This window comes from Mesoplodon bidens, assembly GCF_964165515.1.
Source record: "Mesoplodon bidens genome assembly, chromosome: 4".
Classification (NCBI taxonomy): domain Eukaryota; kingdom Metazoa; phylum Chordata; class Mammalia; order Artiodactyla; family Ziphiidae; genus Mesoplodon; species Mesoplodon bidens.
Window position 1 is genome coordinate 77,367,914 of NC_138160.1, and position 20,640 is coordinate 77,388,553.

The following is a 20,640-nucleotide window of genomic DNA, read 5'->3' on the forward strand; positions in this document are numbered from 1 at the left end:
ATGCTTCCCCTCCTTTACACCTCTCCACCACTTAGTAAAGGCCTATTTACAGCAGTTCTTTTTACTCAGAACATCATGTCCAGCTTTCAAGAAAAAAATTACAAGACAAACTAAAAGTCAAAAAATACTATTTGAAAAGACAGAGCGAGCATCAGAAACAGACATGGCAAAGATATCAGAATTATCAGACTGGGAGTTTAAAACAGCTGTGATTAATATGTAAAGGACTCTAATGAATAAAGTAAATAGCATGCAAGAACAAATGGGCAATGTAAGTAGAGAGATGGATACTGAGAAAGAAACAGAAAGAAACACTAGCAATCAAAAACACTGTAACAAATGAAGAATGCCTTTTCTGGGCTTATTAGTAGAAGGCGCATGGCTGAGGAAAGAATCTCTGAGCTTGAGGATGTCTCAGTAGAAACTTCTAAAACTGAAAAGCAAAGAGAACAAAAACTGAAAAAAAACAAACCCCACAACCAGAAGAGAATATCCAAGGAGTATGGGACAACTATAAAGGTGTAACTTACTTGTAAAGGGAATACAAGGAGAAGACAGAAGGAACAGAAGAAATATTGAAACAATAATAACTGAGCGTTTTCCCTAAATTAATGTCAAACACTGAACTACAGATCCAGGAAGTTCAGAGAACACCAAGCAGAATAAATGCTAAAAAACAAACAAACAAACAAAGAATGAACAACAACAACCAAAAAAATATATACCTAGGCATATCATTTTCAAATTACAGAAAATCAAAGATAAAGTCCTGAAAGAAGCCAGAACATAGAAACACCTTACCTATAGAGGAAGAAAGATAAGAATTACATTTAACTTCTTAGAAACCATACAAGCAAGAAGACAGTAGAAGGAAATATTTAAAGTGTTGAGAGAAAAAAAAAAAATCAGCCTAGAATTCTGCACCTTGCAAGACTATCCTTCAAAAGTGAAAGAGAAATAATGACTTACTCAAGACAAACAAAAACTGAAGAAATTTGTTGCTGGTCAACTTGACTTGCAAAAAATGTTAAAAGAAATTCTTTAGGTAGAAGGAAAACAATATGGGTCAGAAACTGAAATCTACATAAAGTAAGGAAGAACATTGAAGAGGAATAAGTGAAGGTAAAATAAAACCTTTTATTTTTCTTATTCATAACTAATCTAACAGAAAACAGTTTGTTCAAAATAATAATACTAGCAATGTGTTTAATTATGTGTGCTTATGTATATAGCATTCTTATATATGCTTATGTATAGTGAAATGAATGACAGAAACGATACATGGATGGGAGGGAGAAATTAGGATTATTTTGTTAGTATAATGTACTCACACAATCTGTGAAATGGTATAGTGTTATTTGAAAGTGGACTTAGTTGCAAACTCTGTCTTTCTATATATACTGCAAACTCTAGGGCAACCATTAAAAAAGTTAAAAAAGAAGTATAACTGATATGCTAAAAAAAGTGAGAAAATAGAATAATATAAAATGTTCAGTTAAAACCAACAAAGGCAGAACAAAATAGTGAAAAATAAAAACAAAGAACAAGGGCAACAAATAGAAAACAGTAACAAATATGGTAGATATTAATCCAACTATATGAATAATCACTTTGAACGTCAATGGTCTAAAAGCACCAATTAAAAGACAGAGATTGATCAGTGGCGACCAAAAACCAAGACCCAACTATATGTTGTCTATAAGAAGTCAACTTTAGATATGAAGACACATATAGATTAAAAGCAAATAGATGGAGAAAAATATACCATGCTAACACTAGCCAAAAGAAAGCAAGAATAGTTACATTAATTTCAGGCAAAGCAGACTTCAAAATAAGGAAAGTTATTAGAGATAAGGGAGGGCATTACATAATGATAAAGGTGTCAGTTCTCCAAGAATTCATACCAATCCTTAATGTGTATGCACCTGACAACAGAGTGTCAAACTATGTGAGGCAAAAACTGATAGAATTACAAGGAAAACTAGATGAATCTGCTATCATTGTTGGAGACTTTAGCACCCTCTATCAGAAATGGACAGATCCAGAAAGTAGAAAATCATTATGGACATAGCTGACCTCAATACCACCATCAATCAGTTGGGTATAATTGACATCTATGGACTACATCCAACAACAGCAGAATACACAGTCTTCTCAAGCTTGTATAGAACATTCACTAACATAGACCACATTCTGGGCCATAAAACATAGCTTAACAAATTTTTTAAAAATATAGAGTATACCACGTTTGCTCTCAGATCACAATGGAATTACACTAGAAATCAATAACAAAAAGGTAACTGGAAAATTCTGAAACAGGTGGATATTGAACAACATACTTTTAGATAATACATGGGTAAAAGTAGAAATCTCAAGAGAAACTGTAAAATACTTTGAACCAAATGAAGATAAAAACACAACGTAAAATTTGTCAGATGTAGCAAAAATGCTTAGAGGGAAATTTAGAGCACAGAATGCATATATTAGAAAAGAAGAAAGATCTAAAATCAAGCGTCAAAGTTTTCCCCTTAGGAAAATGGAAAAAGAAGAGCAAATTAAACCCAAGCTAAGCAGAAGAAAAGAAATAAGAATTAGAGCAGAAATCATGAACCTGAAAACAGGAAATCAATAGAGAAAATCAAAACTAAAAACTGGTTCTTTGAAAAGATCAATAAAATCAATAAGCCTCTAGTCAGGCTAACTAAGAAATAAAGAGAGAGCATGCAAACTATTAATATCAGAAATAAAAGAAGGAACATCACTACAGATCCCATGGACATTAAAAGGATAGTAAAGGAATACTATGAACTACTCTATGCTCCCAAAATTTGATAATCTAAATGAAATGAACTAATTCCCTGAAAGACACAATCTGCCAAAATTCACACACAAAAAAGAAATATACAATCTGAATAGGCCTATATCCATAAAAGAAATTTAATCAATAATTAATAATCTTCCAAAACAGAAAGCACCAGGCCCAGATGGGTTCACTGGTGAAATTCCACCAAACATTAAAAAAAAGAAATTATACCAATTCCTTTCAATCTCTTTCAGAACATAGAAACAGAGGGACTACTTCCTAACTCATTTTGAAGCCAGCATTACCTGAATACCAACGAGACAAAGACATTACCAAAAAAAAAACTACAGATCAATATATCTCATGAACATAGATACAAAAATCCTAAACAAAATATTAGCAAATTGAACTTAATGATGCATAAAAAGAATTATACACCATGACCAAGCGGGATTTATCCAAGATATGCAAGGCCGTTTCAACATTAGAAAATCTGTAAGTACACAACTGTTAGTGAAAACAAAATCTGTAATGGACAAAAACAAAATCTAGACACTTAACAATGTAACATTCATAATATCTGGCATTTTTTCCATAACATAAAAAAACAAAAAGAAAAACGCTGTGATCCCTAATCAGGAGAAAAATGACCCAATAGAAAGACACACAAAAATGATAGAAATGATGGAATAAGCAAACAAGTGTTTAACTTAAAACAGACTTCATACATATGTGCAAGGATTTTAAAATGAGGAGAGATATACAAAATATAAAAAGGAACTAAATGAAATTGCTAGAAATTAAAAATATCTGGAATAAAAAAATTCACTGGATAGTCTTAATAGCAGTTATACACTACAGAAGAAAAGATCCTTGAATTTGAAGGTACAATATAAAGTGTCCAAACCAAACCACAGAGAGAAAGAAGGCAAAAAAATAAAAACCAAACAAGAACAAGAACAAAATCAAAGAATACAGCTTCAGTGATACGTGGGATAATACCAAGAGGTCTAATAATAAGAATCCCAGAAAAAAGTGGTGGTAGGGGGGACAAAAGATAAAATATCCCAAGAGAGAATGGCTGAAAAATTTACAGATATGATAAAAACTAAACATCATCAGATATAAAAGCTCAAAAAACCCCAAGAAGAATAAATACAAAGGAAACCAAAACAAAGCACATCATAATAAAATTGCTGCAAAGTAGTGATAAAGAGAAAAATCTTAAAATGAACAACAAAAAGAAGACACATTATATAAAAGGAAACATACACTTTAAAACCTATACTGATTTATCATCAGAATCAATGCAAGCCACAAGATAGAATAATGTCTTCAAAGTGCTGGGTGAAAAAGGAAAATGAAAGACAACAAAAAAAATCTCTGAACCCAAAAGTCTATGTCTGATGAAAAATATTTCAGATATGAAGACAAAGCCCTTTTTTCATGCAAATAAAATAAAATAAATTGATGGCAGAAAATCTGTAGTACATGAAATATTAAAGGAAGTATTGATACTTCAGGTAGAAAGAAAATGATATCCGTCAGAAACCTAGATCTATACAAGTAAAAGAAGAGTACCAGAAATGGTAGATAGATGGACAAATATAAAAGACTTTCTTCTCATTTTTAGCTTCTTTAAACTGTAACTGACTAAAACTAAAAAAGCCCAATAGATTGTGGGGTTTATAACATTAGTAGAAATTACATGACAACACTAGCATAAAGAACAGGAGAGAGTAAATAGAAATATACTTGTGTAAGGTTCTTAGATTAGATGTAAAAGTGGTATAATAGTAAAAAGTAAACTGTGATGAGTTAAAGGTACTCATCACAAGGTGTAAACCTTGGAACAACTACTAAAATAAATAGAGTTATATCTAATAAGCCATTAGCAAAGATAAAATGTCATATTGAAAAATACTCAGTTAATCTAAAGAAGACCAATATAAAGGTTAAAAGGAATAAAGGTGGGACAAGCAGAAAGCAAATAATATAGTCATGTAGTTCCAAGTGTTAGAATAGAAGATCCACAATTAGATATGCATTTGATCAATTGTTCATTTGATTTCTGACAAAAACACTGAAGTAATTCAACTGGGAAAGAACAGTGATTTCTAAAAAGGATGCTGGGAAAAATTGCATGTTTGTATGAAAAAGTATGAATTTCAATACTTACACCACACAAAAAAGCAACAACTTGAAGTTAATCATAGAATTAAATATTAAAAACTAGAACTATAAAATTCCCAGAAAAAACATAGGAGAAATCTTGGCACTCTTTAGATAAGCAAATAGTTCTTAGGACACAAAAAAGCACTATTATAAAGAAAACTGTTAAGTTGGACTCATCAAAATTGCAAGCTTCTCCCTATCAAAAGACCTTGTTAAGGGAATGAAAAAGTAAGCAATAGACTGTGGAGAAATTTTTTTAATACATTATCTTGACAAATAACTTGTATCAAGAATATATAAAGGACTCTTTACAACTCAGTAAGACAAATAATCCAATTAATAAATGAAGAAAAGTTTGAACAGATATTTTACAAAAGAATTTTTTTCAAATGGCTGTTAAGAACATGAAGAGGTGTTTGATGTCATTAATCACCAAGGAATTGTAAATTAAAGTCACAGTGAGATAATAGCACATACTCCTTAGAATGAATAAAAGCAAAAAGACAATTCCAAGTGTTGGTGAGGTATAGAGCAACCCAAACTCTCTTACATTACTGGTGGGAATGTAAAAAGACAGGATTACTTTGAAAAACAGTTTAGTAGTTTCTTATAAAGTTTAACTCACAGTATGTGTTGAAGACATTTATTTCTTTTAAAAGAAAAAGGGAGTTAAGGAATAGTGTGACTGAGGTACAGTCAAAGTAACTTACGCTTTGATATTTTCATTTGCCCAACTAAAGATTGCTGACCTACTTTGATAGTACAGGCCTGAAATGATTGCTACCAAATCTATTACTTATAGTGTATTGGCCTTTGAAATGCCCACATGAGGTCCCCAACTTAATTGTTTTTTGCATTTCTATCTTTTGTAATCTTTTTTTAAATGGATATTTCCACTCTTGTTTTCCCCCCTAGCTTATGTTCATTCTAAGGAGTTACGTGTTGGATTTCTAATTATTAAATCAAATTATGTGTTTCATTACGGAATTCAAATGTTCACAAAGCAAATGTTTCAAAAAGTTTAGTCTAATAGAAAAAAATAAAGAGAAATAACATGGCCTGTGATCAGAAATTCTGTTTTTTTTTTTGTTCTGAATCTGCAATTTAATCAGTGGATAATCTTAGGCAAGTCTCTTAACATTTCTGACCCTGGTTTACTTTGCAATAAGATGAGGATACTGCCTACTTCATCCTCACTTTTATACCCTAAAATCATAAGACTGTGATATATTATGGACAAGCTATACAGAAACCATAGACAGGAGGAAGAAAGGTGTTTCAGGAGGAACAAAATACACCAGGTTTTAAATAATGTACTCCAGTTGATCTGGGTAATTATATTTACTGACACACAGATCTGTTAGTGGTAAAATGCAAATATTGTGGGATTATGATGTGTCTCAGCTATATTTCCTTTAAACCTGTCATATTTTCAAGTCAAACAGAAACCACCATAAAGGGCTTAATTTTGTTATGAATGAGTATATTTTATTATCTTAATAGCATTTTTAAGATACCTGTGATTGGTAACAGAAGAAAAGGAAAACTTTTGCAAAGACTTAAATAGGAGAGAAAACACAAAAGCACTGTCCCTCACAACCACTGCAAGGTCTTAGGTTCCAGAGAAGACATAATGTTGATGTAGAAACAACTTGTACAAAGGCCAGGGATGTTTCACCAGTTTGAAGTTCTGCCCCTTTGAGCCCCTCAACAAAATTCGGGCTCTATGAATATGTGTACTACTTGTTCCTGTTCCAGGAGACTTGTCTGACCATGGGGAGGCGGGTTTGCTCAATATGTAGATGGGAGAGAAGACTAATTAGAAGCAAGTAGCAGTTTTGCTTTCTCAGGCCACCACCTGAAACCCATTGATCTCTTCTAAGTCATTTTCAGTACAGTTTTGTGCTGAGTGACAGATTGTTCAAGAACTTAAGAAGTGAAAGATAAATAATGGTTGAAGCATGTGGGTCACCAATTCTTTAGAATCTTGTGAGAGAATTTGGCTCTTACCCTGACCAGAAACAACTAAAACCAGCAGGGCGTGGAGGGGGCTTTCAAGGTTGTTTTTCTTTCAGTTCAATAAAGTCTACATCAGAAATAATGCAGTCTTTTAAACTTAGGAGACTGACCATTTTGGGGGTTAAAAGGAAACAGTGAGAGAATACATGAGAACTAGAAAATAAGACTTTAAAAGGAGATAATTATTACAGAGTCTTTAAGTGATAGATTCAGGGTTTTGAAATCATTACATAGTTATCTATTGCTACTTTGCAGGGATAATGACCAAGAGAAGATGTAACATAATGACTTAAGAATAGTTTAAAAGGTATTCATGTCTGGAGGATAGTTAAAAAGTACAGGAAGAAGGAAACCATGATATGAGCCAGTTAGATTTTTTATATGGATTCTAGTAAATATTTTAAGGAAAGGTTGGTTGGTTCCAAAAAAGTGTATAAGGAAGTATATAGGTTGAAAGCCAAATGTAAATGATTTAAATAGTTAATGGACTAACAGAATAACCACTAAGTCCTCATCCTTCATTTTCCCAAGACATTAAGTATAGAGATATAAAGGCAGAATATTAAGGATAAAACAATGTGAGAGGGCTTCCCCGGTGGCACAGTGGTTGAGAATCCGCCTGCCAATGCAGGGGACACGGGTTCGATCCCTGGTCGGGGAAGATCCCACATGCCGTGGAGCAACTAAGCTCGTGTGCCACAACTACTGAACCTGTGCTCTAGATCCCGTGAGCCACAACTACTGAGCCCGCGTGCCGCAACTACTGAAGCCCGCACGCCTAGAGCCGGTGCTCCGCAACAAGAGAAGCCACTGCAATGAGAAGCCCGTGCACCGCAACGGAGAGTAGCCCCCGCTCGCGGCAACTAGAGAAAGCCCGCGCGCAGCAACGAAGACCCAACACAGGCAAAAATAAATTAATTAATTAAATAATTTTTTAAAAAAATAAAAAAAAAACAATGTGAGAATGTTTACACCTGGTCCTGAAGGTGGGGTAACCCATGAACACTTCCTATTCGGATATGCAACCCGTTCTGTCTTTAATACCCACCCCAGCTGCGGGCAAACAAACAATACGGCTGGGGAAAACACATACTGTCCCCAGAACAATGATAGGACATAATTGCCTTGTAGAGAGAGATGCACTATGATCATAATAATAAACTACATTTGAAGAAAATTGGCCAGCAGTTTTGTCCATCAGTTTATTAATAAAAGCACCCACGAATCACAAAGTATTTTTCACATCTTACTAATTTCTTATATGCTCAATAGCAAAACATAATCTGTGGTAAATATTAAATTTTTATGAGAGAACACTACCTAATAATAAAAAAAATCTGCATTACATAATTTTCCCCCTCAACTTTCCCCTCACCCTTGTCCCAAGTATATTAAATTTTGACAGGAACTAATGGTTAATGATTCCCAAAAGAAGACTTTATGCTGAAAAAATGTAAGATAATCCTTTACAAATAACAGATTCAGCAAAACTGACATCAATAAAAATTTTAAAACATCTTTAAAGATATATTTAAGTATCTATAAAACACTTCTTCTACAAATAGAAAATTTCTCATACCTGGAATGTTATATAAAAAGTCCCATAAATGTTCTTCTTCCATGTAGCTCACAAAAACATTTCCAAATGTTTGTGGAGAAAAATTGCAGTGGTACAATACTTTAAATATAGCTTCTATCAAGCTGGATCCTTGGTTCACATTACTTTCTGTATCAGAACCTTGTTCTTGAAAGGTGCGTTCTTAAAAGGAATAAAAATGGTTTAGTAAGGTAGGTATCAATGAATATGATTACATTCTCATCACTTACTCTAGCATAATATTGTAAAAATGTATTTGATTAATATTTGCATAATAAGAGAAATGCCACAGTCTTTCCGGTCAATGGTTCATCAAACTCAATATAATTTCTGAGATAATCCTGGATATTTGTGAGGGAAAAAGTTGTGAGAAGGACCACATGACATCACTTCAAAGGGCAGTGCTAGTTTCCCTTTATGTCAGAATTCGTTTTCCTCTTAAAGAAACTTTTTTGATTTCTTTTCTCATTTAAAAGTAACACGCATTCATTGTAGAAACTGTAAAAAATTCAGACTAAGAAACTAAGAAAACTAAAATTGTACCAAATCCTACCAACCAGTGATAGCTACTATATTTGGCGCAGTATTTCATTCATATTATATACAAATATACACAAATATATATATTTGTATATTTCTGTATATATGTATGCATATGTAAGTATATGTATGTATAACTTGAACACCAAATAGAATTATTCTATATGCACTCTCTTTTTTTTTTTTTTGTATGCGGGCCTCTCACTTTTGTGACCTCTCCTGTTGCGGAGCACAGGCTCTGGACGCACAGGCTCAGCGGCCATGGCTCACGGGCCTAACCGCTCCACGGCATGTGGGATCTTCCTGGACCGGGGCACGAACCCGTGTCCCCTGCATCAGCAGGCGGACTCTCAACCACTGCGCCACCAGGGAAGCTCCTATATGCACTCTCTTGTTATTGAAAATCTACTTAAAACTAGATGAATCTTTGTATCTCTCTTTGGGATTTGTGTTCTGAACATTATTATACACTTTATTCAGAACATAAATTTCACAGGAAATTCATATTTATAGTGTTCTCAGTATTATGCTATCAATTCTACAAATAAATTTATGTGTTTCTCAAACCCACAGATCCTGCCATTTCAGAATGAAGAGGTTTATCAGCTGGTTTCTCAACAAAACCAAATAGGAATTCTCACAAAGATAGAGCCATTTTAATCGCTCTTTTCTGTCCTCCTCTGGCTCCATTATGACTTCTCCAAAGATCAGTTCCTATACTGTTGCATCTAAGGTAGGACTGAAAAGGTGAAATAATTTCTATTTTGTCTAGATAATTCACACGATATGTCCAGTTTCATAATATGTAAAAATATTTATTGAATTAAAGATAATGACTCTCATAAAGTTTTTTATATTTTAAATATATTGAAAAAATATAACCTAGATCATTTTGGAATGAGTACATTTCCTTTTCTTGCTTATTTGGAAGCTCATCGCTTCTATGGTTCTTCCTGATAATTTTATTTCTGTGATTTGATTTTCATGATCTAGAGAGCCTTCCTCAGGAATTTTGCTGGAACTATTGGTAAAGTGATGTTCTCTTTGTACTGGGGTTGCTAAGCTGGTAGAAAGTAGGCTGGAAGCTACTGATGTCCATTCTGGGGAGAACTCCATTGAGAAGGAAGTCGATAAAGTAAGTAGAACCAAGGGATGGAGAGAACAGTCCAGATGGAATGACACTGTGTGAGAACCTGGATCCAGTAATGCCTGTATACTTATGTTAGCTGAGCTGATAAATTTCCCTTTTTGGTTAAACCAGGTTAATTTGGGTTTCTGTCACTTGCAATCTAAAGGGTCCTAAGTTTTCATCAAGCACAAAAGGTTAAATGACAAAGAGTCCTAGTCCAGGCATTCATAATTTCATCTTTTTTATCCAAATAGTCTCCTCAGTTCTGTCTGCATTTCCCTCTCTCTAATTCAGCTTAAATTCAACTATCAGTTATCCTTCATGTCATCGCCCCATGTTTAAACCTCCCCCTGCTCCTACACTTTGTTAGAAATTCCTGAACCTGAAAATCAAGAGTTTCCACAATCTTTTCCCAAATTATGTTTCAATCCGCAGTCATCTGCTCCTCCCAAACTGGTGTACTTGCTTTCCTTGAACATGTTCCCTCCCATCGCCTTTTGTTTGTCTCAACCACTTCACTAGTCTAGAATGTCCTGCTCCAATAAAATTCCCAAGATTTAATCAGTCAATTACTATGTCAGCAGCCATATTAGATGCTAAGGCCTACACCTTCCAGGGATTCACTGCCTCTGTGTGTGTGTGGGGGGGGGGGTGTGGGAATGATAGACATGTAAACAATCATTACAGCAAAGTAAAGGTAAGTAGGGTTACAGTACATCCTGGTTTGCCTCAGGCAGTCCTGGTTTATGTCTGTTGTTCTGGTGTAATTAGTAGCAGCATCCTCTTTCACTCTTAAACAGGGTCCCAGTTTAAATGACAAATTATTCGATCACCTTAAGTCTAAGTGCCTTAAGTATAAGGTACTATATAGAGGATGATGTTTTAAATTTGGGGAGAGGTGGGGAGGGTGGGAGGGAGGGAGACGCAGGAGGGAAGGGATGTGGGAACAGATGTATATGTATGACTGATTCACTTTGTTATAAAGCAGAAACTGGGCTTCCCTGGTGGCGCAGTGGTTGAGAGTCCGCCTGCCGATGCAGGGGACACGGGTTCGTGCCCCTATCCCGGAAGATCCCACATGCCGCGCAGCGGCTGGGCCCGCGAGCCATGGCCGCGGAGCCTGTGTGTCCGGAGCCTGTGCTCCGCAACGGGAGAGGCCACAGCAGTGAGAGGCCCGCGTACAGCAAAAAAAAAAAAAAAAAAAAAAAGCAGAAACTAATAAAAAATAAAAAAAAAATAAATAAATAAATTTGGGGAGAGGAATGCAGAGAAGTCACAGAGAAGATCATGTCTCAGCGAAGTCTTTAAGGAGGAGTAGAAATTTACTGGCACGACAAGGTTGAGGTGGGAAAGGTGCTTTCCAGGAAGACAGAAGAGTTGGTATAATGGTGAGAAGACAGGTTGCTGCTGGTAGGGTAGCATGGCTGAAGTGTGAATGGTATGCGGGAGGGAGAGATAAAGCTAGACAATCAACACAGCCTGAATAATCTAAGGCCCCATGAATCATGCACTGACAATACAGATGGAGAAAGGGGGATGGTATGAGGAATATTATAATAAAAATAATGAGTTTTATTAGCATTAACATTGTTGTTATTACCATATAAATGTGTCAAAATACTTCAATGTATATTTTTTATTTCTATTTTCCCTTGCCTCGAAAAAAGTAGTCTGTTTACTTGCCTCAGGGATTTTTGCTATTTGAAAAGCAACAAATAGACTGAAGTCAGTTGCCCACCCAGACTTAAAAAAAGAAAAAAAAAAAGCTAAACCCATTGAATAGCTATTAGTTTGAACTAAATGAAATAGCCATTTTTTAAGGCCAGAAAATATTGGTACTATATATTGGTACCAATATTGGTACTATGATACCAAAGTGGAATCATATGTGTCTGGCAGGTGGACAGAGGCAAGGGTCATGAGGGCTCCGAGAGAGGAGACCTCTGGGACTGGAGAGAGACATCTGTGGGTTGCAAGGGCTTTGCTGGAAGGCAGAGCTCAGGGAGGCTTGTCTGGGTGAGGCACGGAGGGAAGCTGGATCCTTGACACAGGTTCTCAGTCTCAAAGGTTCCAAGCCATGCCTGGCTGCTGTGCTTGGCAGGAGCGTTTGGACAGGGATATGGGTATTTCTACAGTAACTAGGGTGACCAGATATCTGATGATCAAAACAGTCTCACAGGGACTTCTGCACGACCCCGGGGTAAGGGTGGGAGCTCTAAGAATAGCTACAGTTAAATGTCCTACCAGCCAGGCAGGAGGTGCTCAGAATCCTCTTAAAATTGATTTGAAGACAGTAAGCGACTTAGATATTCCTTGTATATCTGAGTTTGTGAATTCAGATTTATACTAACTCTGTAAAAACAAAGTTACTACCCACAAATTACAACTATGCTGAACATCACATGAGCTGCATTAAGTGTAATTTCATCTTCCTAACGCTCTACAGAATGGGTGTCGGTTATCCCAGTTTTACAGATGAATAAGTGAAATTGAGAAAAATTAAGTAACTTGCCCCAAGATCACAGAGGCAGTAAGAATTTGCCTGTGCTGTTTGCATTAAACTATAATCTCAAATTTCTCAAAGGCTGCTTTGACATTTTATTGTTAATAACCTCTGAATGCAAAGTACTCAGTCTAAACCAGGTATTTAGTATGTGGTAATTTATTGTCTTCATACAAAACACCTCAATTTCATGTAGCTTTCTACAATTTCACATATATGACCTCATTACCTCTCTAGTACTGTTTCCTTAGTGGACTTTCTATGAATGTGCATCTTGTCTTTAGGTATCTTCCCACAGCACCTGGAACACTGCTACATGCTTAACTAATGTTTGAATACTAAAGAAAGAAGGAAGGGAGGAAGGGAGAAAGAAATAAATCTCTTGAGTAGTTTTGTTGGGTTTTGGTCCATCTAGTAATTGGTTTTTTTGGAATGACATTTACCTCCTAGTCATAATATTCAAATGTCATTTTCCCCCGCAAACCTCATCCTCCTCATATCCACTGTTTCCTTTCTTTTCACCTACTCCTTGAAAACTCTCTTCTCTCTTGACTTCCTTATAGCCATGCTTTCTTGGTTTCAGGGTACCTTGTGGGCTGTCTTTTCTATAGCTATCTCTCTTCTATCATCTAGAACTGGGGTTGGCAAATGAAGAAACTAAATCTTAAAGAGGCTTACCCTTAATGAATAAAGGAGACAAAAAGCTTTTAATGAATAAAGGAGAAAAAAAGCATTTTATGAATAATCAAGAAAATAGCTACATTCAATAAAGATTAATAACTGAGCAATTGATTCTAGTTCTTTGAAAACCGATCACCAGTACATGGCATACACAGGCAATTCTGTATGTTGAAAAATTATTTTGTGTTATTTATGTATTAGTAAACATAGATAGGCAAACCTCTTTGAAACAGTTCTGGCTGTATGGACCTGTATCTACTAGGATTCTTCCTCCTGCTTTTTAAAAGGCAAGATTTTCCAAAGTGTGTTTCGTGGGATGTTAATGGGTAGCACATATGTCCTGGAAGTGCTGGCTCCAACAATAGTAAACACTTTTGTTTTCTGCAGGATTTTTCACAGTCTTTATTCATGAGCTCTATGACTCTCTACGAAGGTATTTTAGTATACACATAGTGTTTCTAAGTATTTTTGACCATGAAACCCTTTTCTAGTATTATGTCTAGCAAGACTACTATTCAATAAAACTGCACCTAGGAATCATGTTTGCAAAGAGTCTCTTATATTACCTTTAAGCCCTTCGGGTTTGCAAATCAAAGTGAGCAGTTCAAATGGAAAAGGAACAAGGTAGAAGCACAAAGGGCTATTCTGCATAAGAAGATTGTCAATTGGAAAAGAAATTACTAACCAGGTCACCAAAGTTGGATTTAATTTTAATTCAAAAGCATCATTTGTGGAGCAAGAGGAATTTTGCTTTAGCAGTAGGCACAGGCAAGACCAACAAAGCACAGCCAAAATAGGTCTTTACAACTTTGACTCTTACCCCACAGATTTATATCAAGTTCTAACTGATTAAGAAACACAATGTGATTATATGGCTGGAAGGCACCTCACAGGGAAGTCAGTGAATATTTGGTCAATAAATGAATAAATCTTTGCTGAGTGAATAAATAAGACATCTTCCAGCATCTGTGACAATGGTGACCTAGTCGGCTTTTGAATACTTTCAGGGGTGGGATATCCACCACCATTCAAGGCAGCCGTCCCTCTGCTGGACAGCTCAAGTTACCAAACTGTTTTGCATTTTAAAAATATAGAGAGAGCACTTATCTGAAAGGACGACAGAAATCTGGGCAAGTCTCTTTAGTGAACAGAGAAAAGAAGAGCACTTCCTCAGTTCTCATTAGGGATGACAATTCAGGGTTTTTGACTGACAGACTGACAGCCAAAATCCATTTCCTTTTAACTTATTCCCAAGCATGTCCACGTGTTGAATTGGACAGCCTGTTATTTTTTTCTTTTTTACGTGAAGACTTAACATATTTGAAGATCGCTATCCTGCCTCCTCTAGTTCTTTTCCTCTCCAAGTTAGACATACCCAGTTTATTTAAGCAAGGCATGGCCTGGTTTTTACTTAACATCTTAGCACTTTTCACTCTTCAGTGGGCACTCTCCATTGAAGCAGCCTGTGCCAAAAAAAGATCACTAAGCATAAGTGCACTATTGGTCCAAACTCTGCAACTGGCAGAATTTGGACCAATAGTAAGTAAGAGTAAGAGGAGTAAGAGGCAAGAGTAAGAGGAAAGTTTTGAGCTCCACCTGTGCTCCCGAATAAGCACGAAGTCCACAGAATGTGAAACTGAGTTAAAGCTATCTCAAAGAGAAATTCCTTCTGTAAGGCAGACACCAAGCCTATCTGTCCAGCAGGAATGGTCTCTCTAACTTCTTAAGTTAAAGAGAATGGGCTGGGGGCTTCCCTGGTGGTGCAGTGGTTGAAAGTCTGCCTGCCGATGCAGGGGACACGGGTTCGTGCCCCGGTCCGGGAAGATCCCACATGCCGCAGAGCGGCTGGGCCCGTGAGCCATGGCCGCTGAGCCTGCGCGTCCGGAGCCTGTGCTCTGCAACGGGAGAGGCCACAACAGTGAGAGGCCTGTGTACCGCAAAAAAAAAAAAAAAAAAAAAAGCATAATACATTGGAAAGACAAAGCACATACCCCAATTTTTTGCCATCTATAGTAACAGATACCTTGTTCGATGGCCTTGCTACTCAAAAGGTGGTCCAGGGACTAGCAGTATCAGGAGCAGCATTCCCTGGGAGCTTGTTAGAAATGCAGAATCTCAGGTTCCACCCAAGACCTACTGAATCAGAATCTGCAGTTTTAACCAGCTTCCCAGGTACTGTTTTTGCACTGTAAAGTCCAGAGGCCTTGCTTTACATAATCATACCTTACAACCACCCTACCCTTATGGAGACTTAGCACAGACCCTAGATGATAACTGTTTCTGGGACTGTAATAATTCTATGGAGACCACTGATATTCTAGGCTAGTCTGTCATCATTCGCGGATAGGATCCTTGGTTGGAAAGACTAAGGCAAGAACACACAAATATGATTCTACTGTTCTCGGTAAGAACAGGGTACAAATCCAGCAAGGAAAAAAATACTGAACAAGTAAGAATACAGATGTTGTCACTAGTGAAAGCAGGCAAGGACATTGAAGTTAGGTGCACTAAGGGTACCAAGAGGGAGCATATTTTTACTTTTGGTCACTTCCTTCAAGACAGTCATGAAGCAGCACTTTGGTCATAAATACTTATAAAATGAAACTCACACACACATAATGTACAACAAAACACCAAGCTTCTGCCACAATATTCCTCATGACCCAAAAAATCAAGAAAACATTAACCATAAAGTCAGAGAATTTGAATTGATTAATTCATTTTAAGTCAACCAAGCCTTTGTAGTGGTGGCAGCCATTTATTTAGAATTTTCTGTAGGTCAGTTTCTTGACTATCTTTTGGCACTTTGTTACAAGGTTGAAAAGTACAGATTGTACTAGCAAAATTACCCACTGATAGAGGTTCCTGATAGTTCTCATAAATTGTGCAACCCTGCAATTTTGTAAACTTTCTGTGGCTCTGCCAGGATGCCGTACAGGTGTGGTGGGTGAAAGCACAGTCCCTGCACACTGGCTGTCTGAATCAAATCCTGCTTTGCTGATTATTAGCTGTTGACTTGGACAAACGACTTGATTTCTCTGTGTCTCACTTTCCTCATCTGTAAAATGGAGATGATAATTGTACCTAGCACACAGGGTTTGTTTTGAGGATTCAGTGAGTGAACACATGTAAAGACTTAGAAGCTGTGTCTAGAACATGTAAAATATTACGTGTTTGCTAGTTGGTTGTGGTTGTTATTACTGAAAATCACCAGAAGCCAAGAAGTTTCACTGAGAATCATTCTTGAGGCAATGGGCAAAGGAAAGAAAGTTAGTTACACTTCATTCAAATGTCACTAGCAGGAAAAGGCTACCTGCTAACAATTGGGAAATTGCCAAATATTTGTTCTTTTGATGCCACAAGTAAGAAACTGGTTAAGGCCATGTGGCGTCAGTGAGGTAATGTCAAAACAGTTGCCCTGGGTTTTTAACGTCGCTAATCCAAAATAGTGTCTTACAAATTTAAAATCTTCTATAAACATTTGTAGTTGAGAGGGTTTTTCCTTCAAATTTAGGATGGCCCATCTTCAAAATAAAACCAACAAACATTACCTTCTCATGCCCATTGAACTTTATCCAAGCTTCCTAGAAGCTTGCAGCCTATGATTTTTTTATTATTAATGAATAAATTAAAATTTTACTATTCATTCATTTATTAAATTTTACTATTTTCTGACCTTCAGTGAAGTTGTATCTCACATTACAAGCAAGTTATTTCCATATATGCTCAGCTGATTCTTTTTAAAATAAATAGAAATTCTGATAAATCATTTTCATAGAGCAAGACCAAAAGCTACAGATATAAAAGAGATAAACCTCATATATTTTAATCTTTATAATATATGGTTGTCTATCAAGAAAAATCCTCTACCTAACAGAATTTAATAATTGCTTATTGGATGAAGAGGACCTTGTTTTAAAATATGTACAATAAAAATATGTATTTAGGGACTTCCCTGGTTGTCCAGTGGCTAAGACTCCGTGCTCCCAATGCAGGGGGCCTGGGTTCGATCCCTGGTCAAGGAACTAGATCCCGCATGTATGCCGCAACTAAAGAGCCCACACACCGCAACTAAGAGCCTGCATGCCACAACGAAGATCCTACATGCGGCAACGAAGATCCCATGTGCCACAAATAAGACCCGATGCAGCCAAATAAGTAAATTAAAAAAAAAATGTATTTAAAATCTCTATTCTTATTCCTGAGCCAATTTAACAAAAGTTAAATTTTATCAATTAGACCAAAAAGACACTATTTATAAAGGAAAACTCTCACAGAAAAAGCCCAATAGTTATGATGCTTGAAACACCTAATCAGCATATTTTACTCTAAAATTTTGCTTTCCTAAAAATATGATGAAACTCCTAAATTACCAAATGGTGTTCAATGAAAACAAAATCCCTGAAAAAATATTACGTATGTATTTTTAGGTGCATAGTAATTTCCATCTTAGTCTAGTTAATAAAATTCCCTGAGTATACTGTTTCTAAATTAAAGTGACAAGGTTTCTACTGCAGCTTAATAAGTCAGTCAATCAATCGATTAGTAAATTCTGTCACTTCATCCTTACAGTATTTGAAGTAGCTAATAAAATTCAATACAAGACAATACCAAAGCAGTTATGTAACCCTGATCAAACACCTAACAACCTTTGCAAAAACTGATAGATATTTGAGCAGGTTGGGTAAATACACATCTGTATTCCGTAAGAACCAGAACTGAAGGAGATACAATATAGTACCTTTGATAACCTGTAAGTCCCTCAAAAACAATATCATGTTATATGTACAAAAGGTAGATGTAATATTTTTGGTAAGTAAATGTGGAATTTTTTTGTAAGAAAACATGGTTAAATATTCATTTAACCATAGTTGCTATTCCTGTACTTAGTGGCTATATCAGTATAGTCCAATGTTTGATCACAATTGTTTTTCCAGGCTGTTCCATATAACTCTATCAAGAGGAAACCATTTCTCTTCTGGGACCATGCCCATGAGTTTCATGAGTTTTATTAGAGCAACTTTCAGCCAGGTCAGATACTATCTGTGTTGTGTAGTCACCTTGCCTGAAAGCTCAGATTATAAAGTTTAATGGAAGCTCCATATTTTATATTCTAATGGATCACTGGCCAATCACTGGACTTTTTCTGTAAAAAGCACTGTGTTAGCTTGAGGAGGAATATGAAAATAAAAATCTATGATCAGCACTAATTTCCACTAATAGCTGGAAAGAACAGTTAAATGCATGTGCACTGGGGTGTCCTGGTTGATTCAACCTGAGAGTGGGCAGATTACAGTTTTTGCAGATACCCCTGGTCCACTCCAGGATTTAATTTGCAAGAGTATTTGTATAGAAGGGTAGGGGAAAGAAAGCTCCAGCTGGGTTCAGAATCCTGGGTTACCCACCATTTATCAGCTACATGTGTCTCTTGGCAAATAACATTATTTTAAACTCTAATGTTATTTTTAACATCATGAAAATAATTATATTTACTTTATAAGGTTTTAAGAATCACAGTGCCTGACACCTAATAAGTAAACAATATATGTTGGCTACTTGAGCAATTAGTTTCCCTAGCACCTGTTTTCCCTTTAGGAGAGTGGAGTTATAGATATTGAAGGTAAAGATAATGTTTTCAGTTCAACTCGGTAAGATTTAAGGCCCACAGAGTACGGCTTGGGGGCTAAGAGAATAAAGTCAGATTCAGGGTTTCGAGGAGAGGTAACCTCTGAACTTCTCCTTGGAACACAGTGACACTGGAGGAGTTGTAGTGACCTTTGGCACCACAAGATTTTATGAATTTGAGGGCACCAGGAGAGAAGCAAAGGGCTCAGTAGTGAGGCACTTCCCCTAAGTGGCTTTTGGGAAGCAAACATCAAGGTGTACGGAAGAGAAGAATATGGGGAACTGGTCATGAGCAGATCTGAGAAACCAAAAATTCCAGAAATGACTGGAACAATCTGGACTAGGAATGCTATGAACCTCATTTGTATACCAACAGGCTGGTCAGGCCTGGTAACATCTGCCTCATTCATATACAAATATAATAACAATACAAGGCAGAGTAAGCTAAGGGCAGCAGCCACCATAACATACACTGTGAAGTTCAGGGGAGGGAGGGAGACATCAGTGTGAGCTAGAGTGTTCAGAGATCTGGAACATAAGTGGCCTTTGCCCATTGGTGGAGGCTGGGTTGTCTATGGAGGGTCTTTCATGGAGGAAAAATGGGTGAGCCAAGGTGTGGAAGGAGCATGTGCATGGGGCTTTGGGGACAATGTCTGAAATGGGTGTGTATGTGTGTTTGTGTGTGATTGCGTGTACGTGCGCACACATGCACAAGAGAATAGTGGAGAAAAAGCTTACAAAACTAGTCTGGGGCCATACTTGAATGGCCAAAGGACAGGGGTTTGTTCCTGTAGGTGATGGGGAACTAGAGAAAAAAGATTTTGATTAGAGAAAACTATACTGAAACTAGTGATTGATAAAAATTAATCTGGCTACACTTGTAGTATAGAATAGAAGAAATGTGTAGGGGTATGTGAAGATGTTTAGAAAACTCTTTATAGATGTAGCAGGAGAGCAGTAGGATATACTATGAGACTGGCATAACATTACTTACCATTTTCTAAAGTAGTACTTACAGGGGAAAAAAGAAAGTCTAATTAAGAGAAGTATGGTCTTCTATTACTCCTCAATTTCCATTCATAATTTTCTCATGATTACTTCTCCATGCCTCAGTGATATGGCTGTAAGCCATGCTTGCTTGTTCATAAGTTACATAAGCATTTTTCATGATCCACTGAAATGTCTCCTGTGGCTCTAAAGCAATCTCTCTCTCCCTTTCTCTCTCTCTCGCTCTCTCAGGTCTAATTGATACTTCTGTTTTGGACACATAACTGTGTTCCCATAATATTCTTAGGCATTTCAAACCCCATATATTGATATATTTCTATATTATGATAGTTTATGATAGGACAGTATTATATAAAAATGTTTTTTGCCCTCATTCAGAATCCCTGAAAAAAATCTTTCCAGTAGGTTTATAAAGTTACTCAATATTTTGCCTGCTGCTAACCCCACTGACTATTGATATAATGCAGTTGGTTTCATCCCTCTGCCAACATTCAAGTAGGAAAAAAAATTCCATTCAACTTGAGCAATGACTGGGTTTTTTCAGGACATTCTCATAACTA

At 36.4% G+C, this 20,640-nt stretch overlaps 1 protein-coding gene across 3 annotated transcripts in view; it reads right to left on the reverse strand.

Annotated features, from left to right (window-relative positions):
* Positions 1-20,640, reverse strand: part of KIAA0825 — a 407,300-nt gene that overhangs the window by 214,558 nt on the left and 172,102 nt on the right. For all 3 annotated transcript variants that reach the window (XM_081233566.1, XM_081233568.1, XM_081233567.1), the window contains exon 16: positions 8,577-8,756. In XM_081233566.1, coding sequence (XP_081089692.1) covers positions 8,577-8,756 — 180 coding nt within the window. The remainder of the gene's footprint in view (positions 1-8,576; positions 8,757-20,640) is intronic.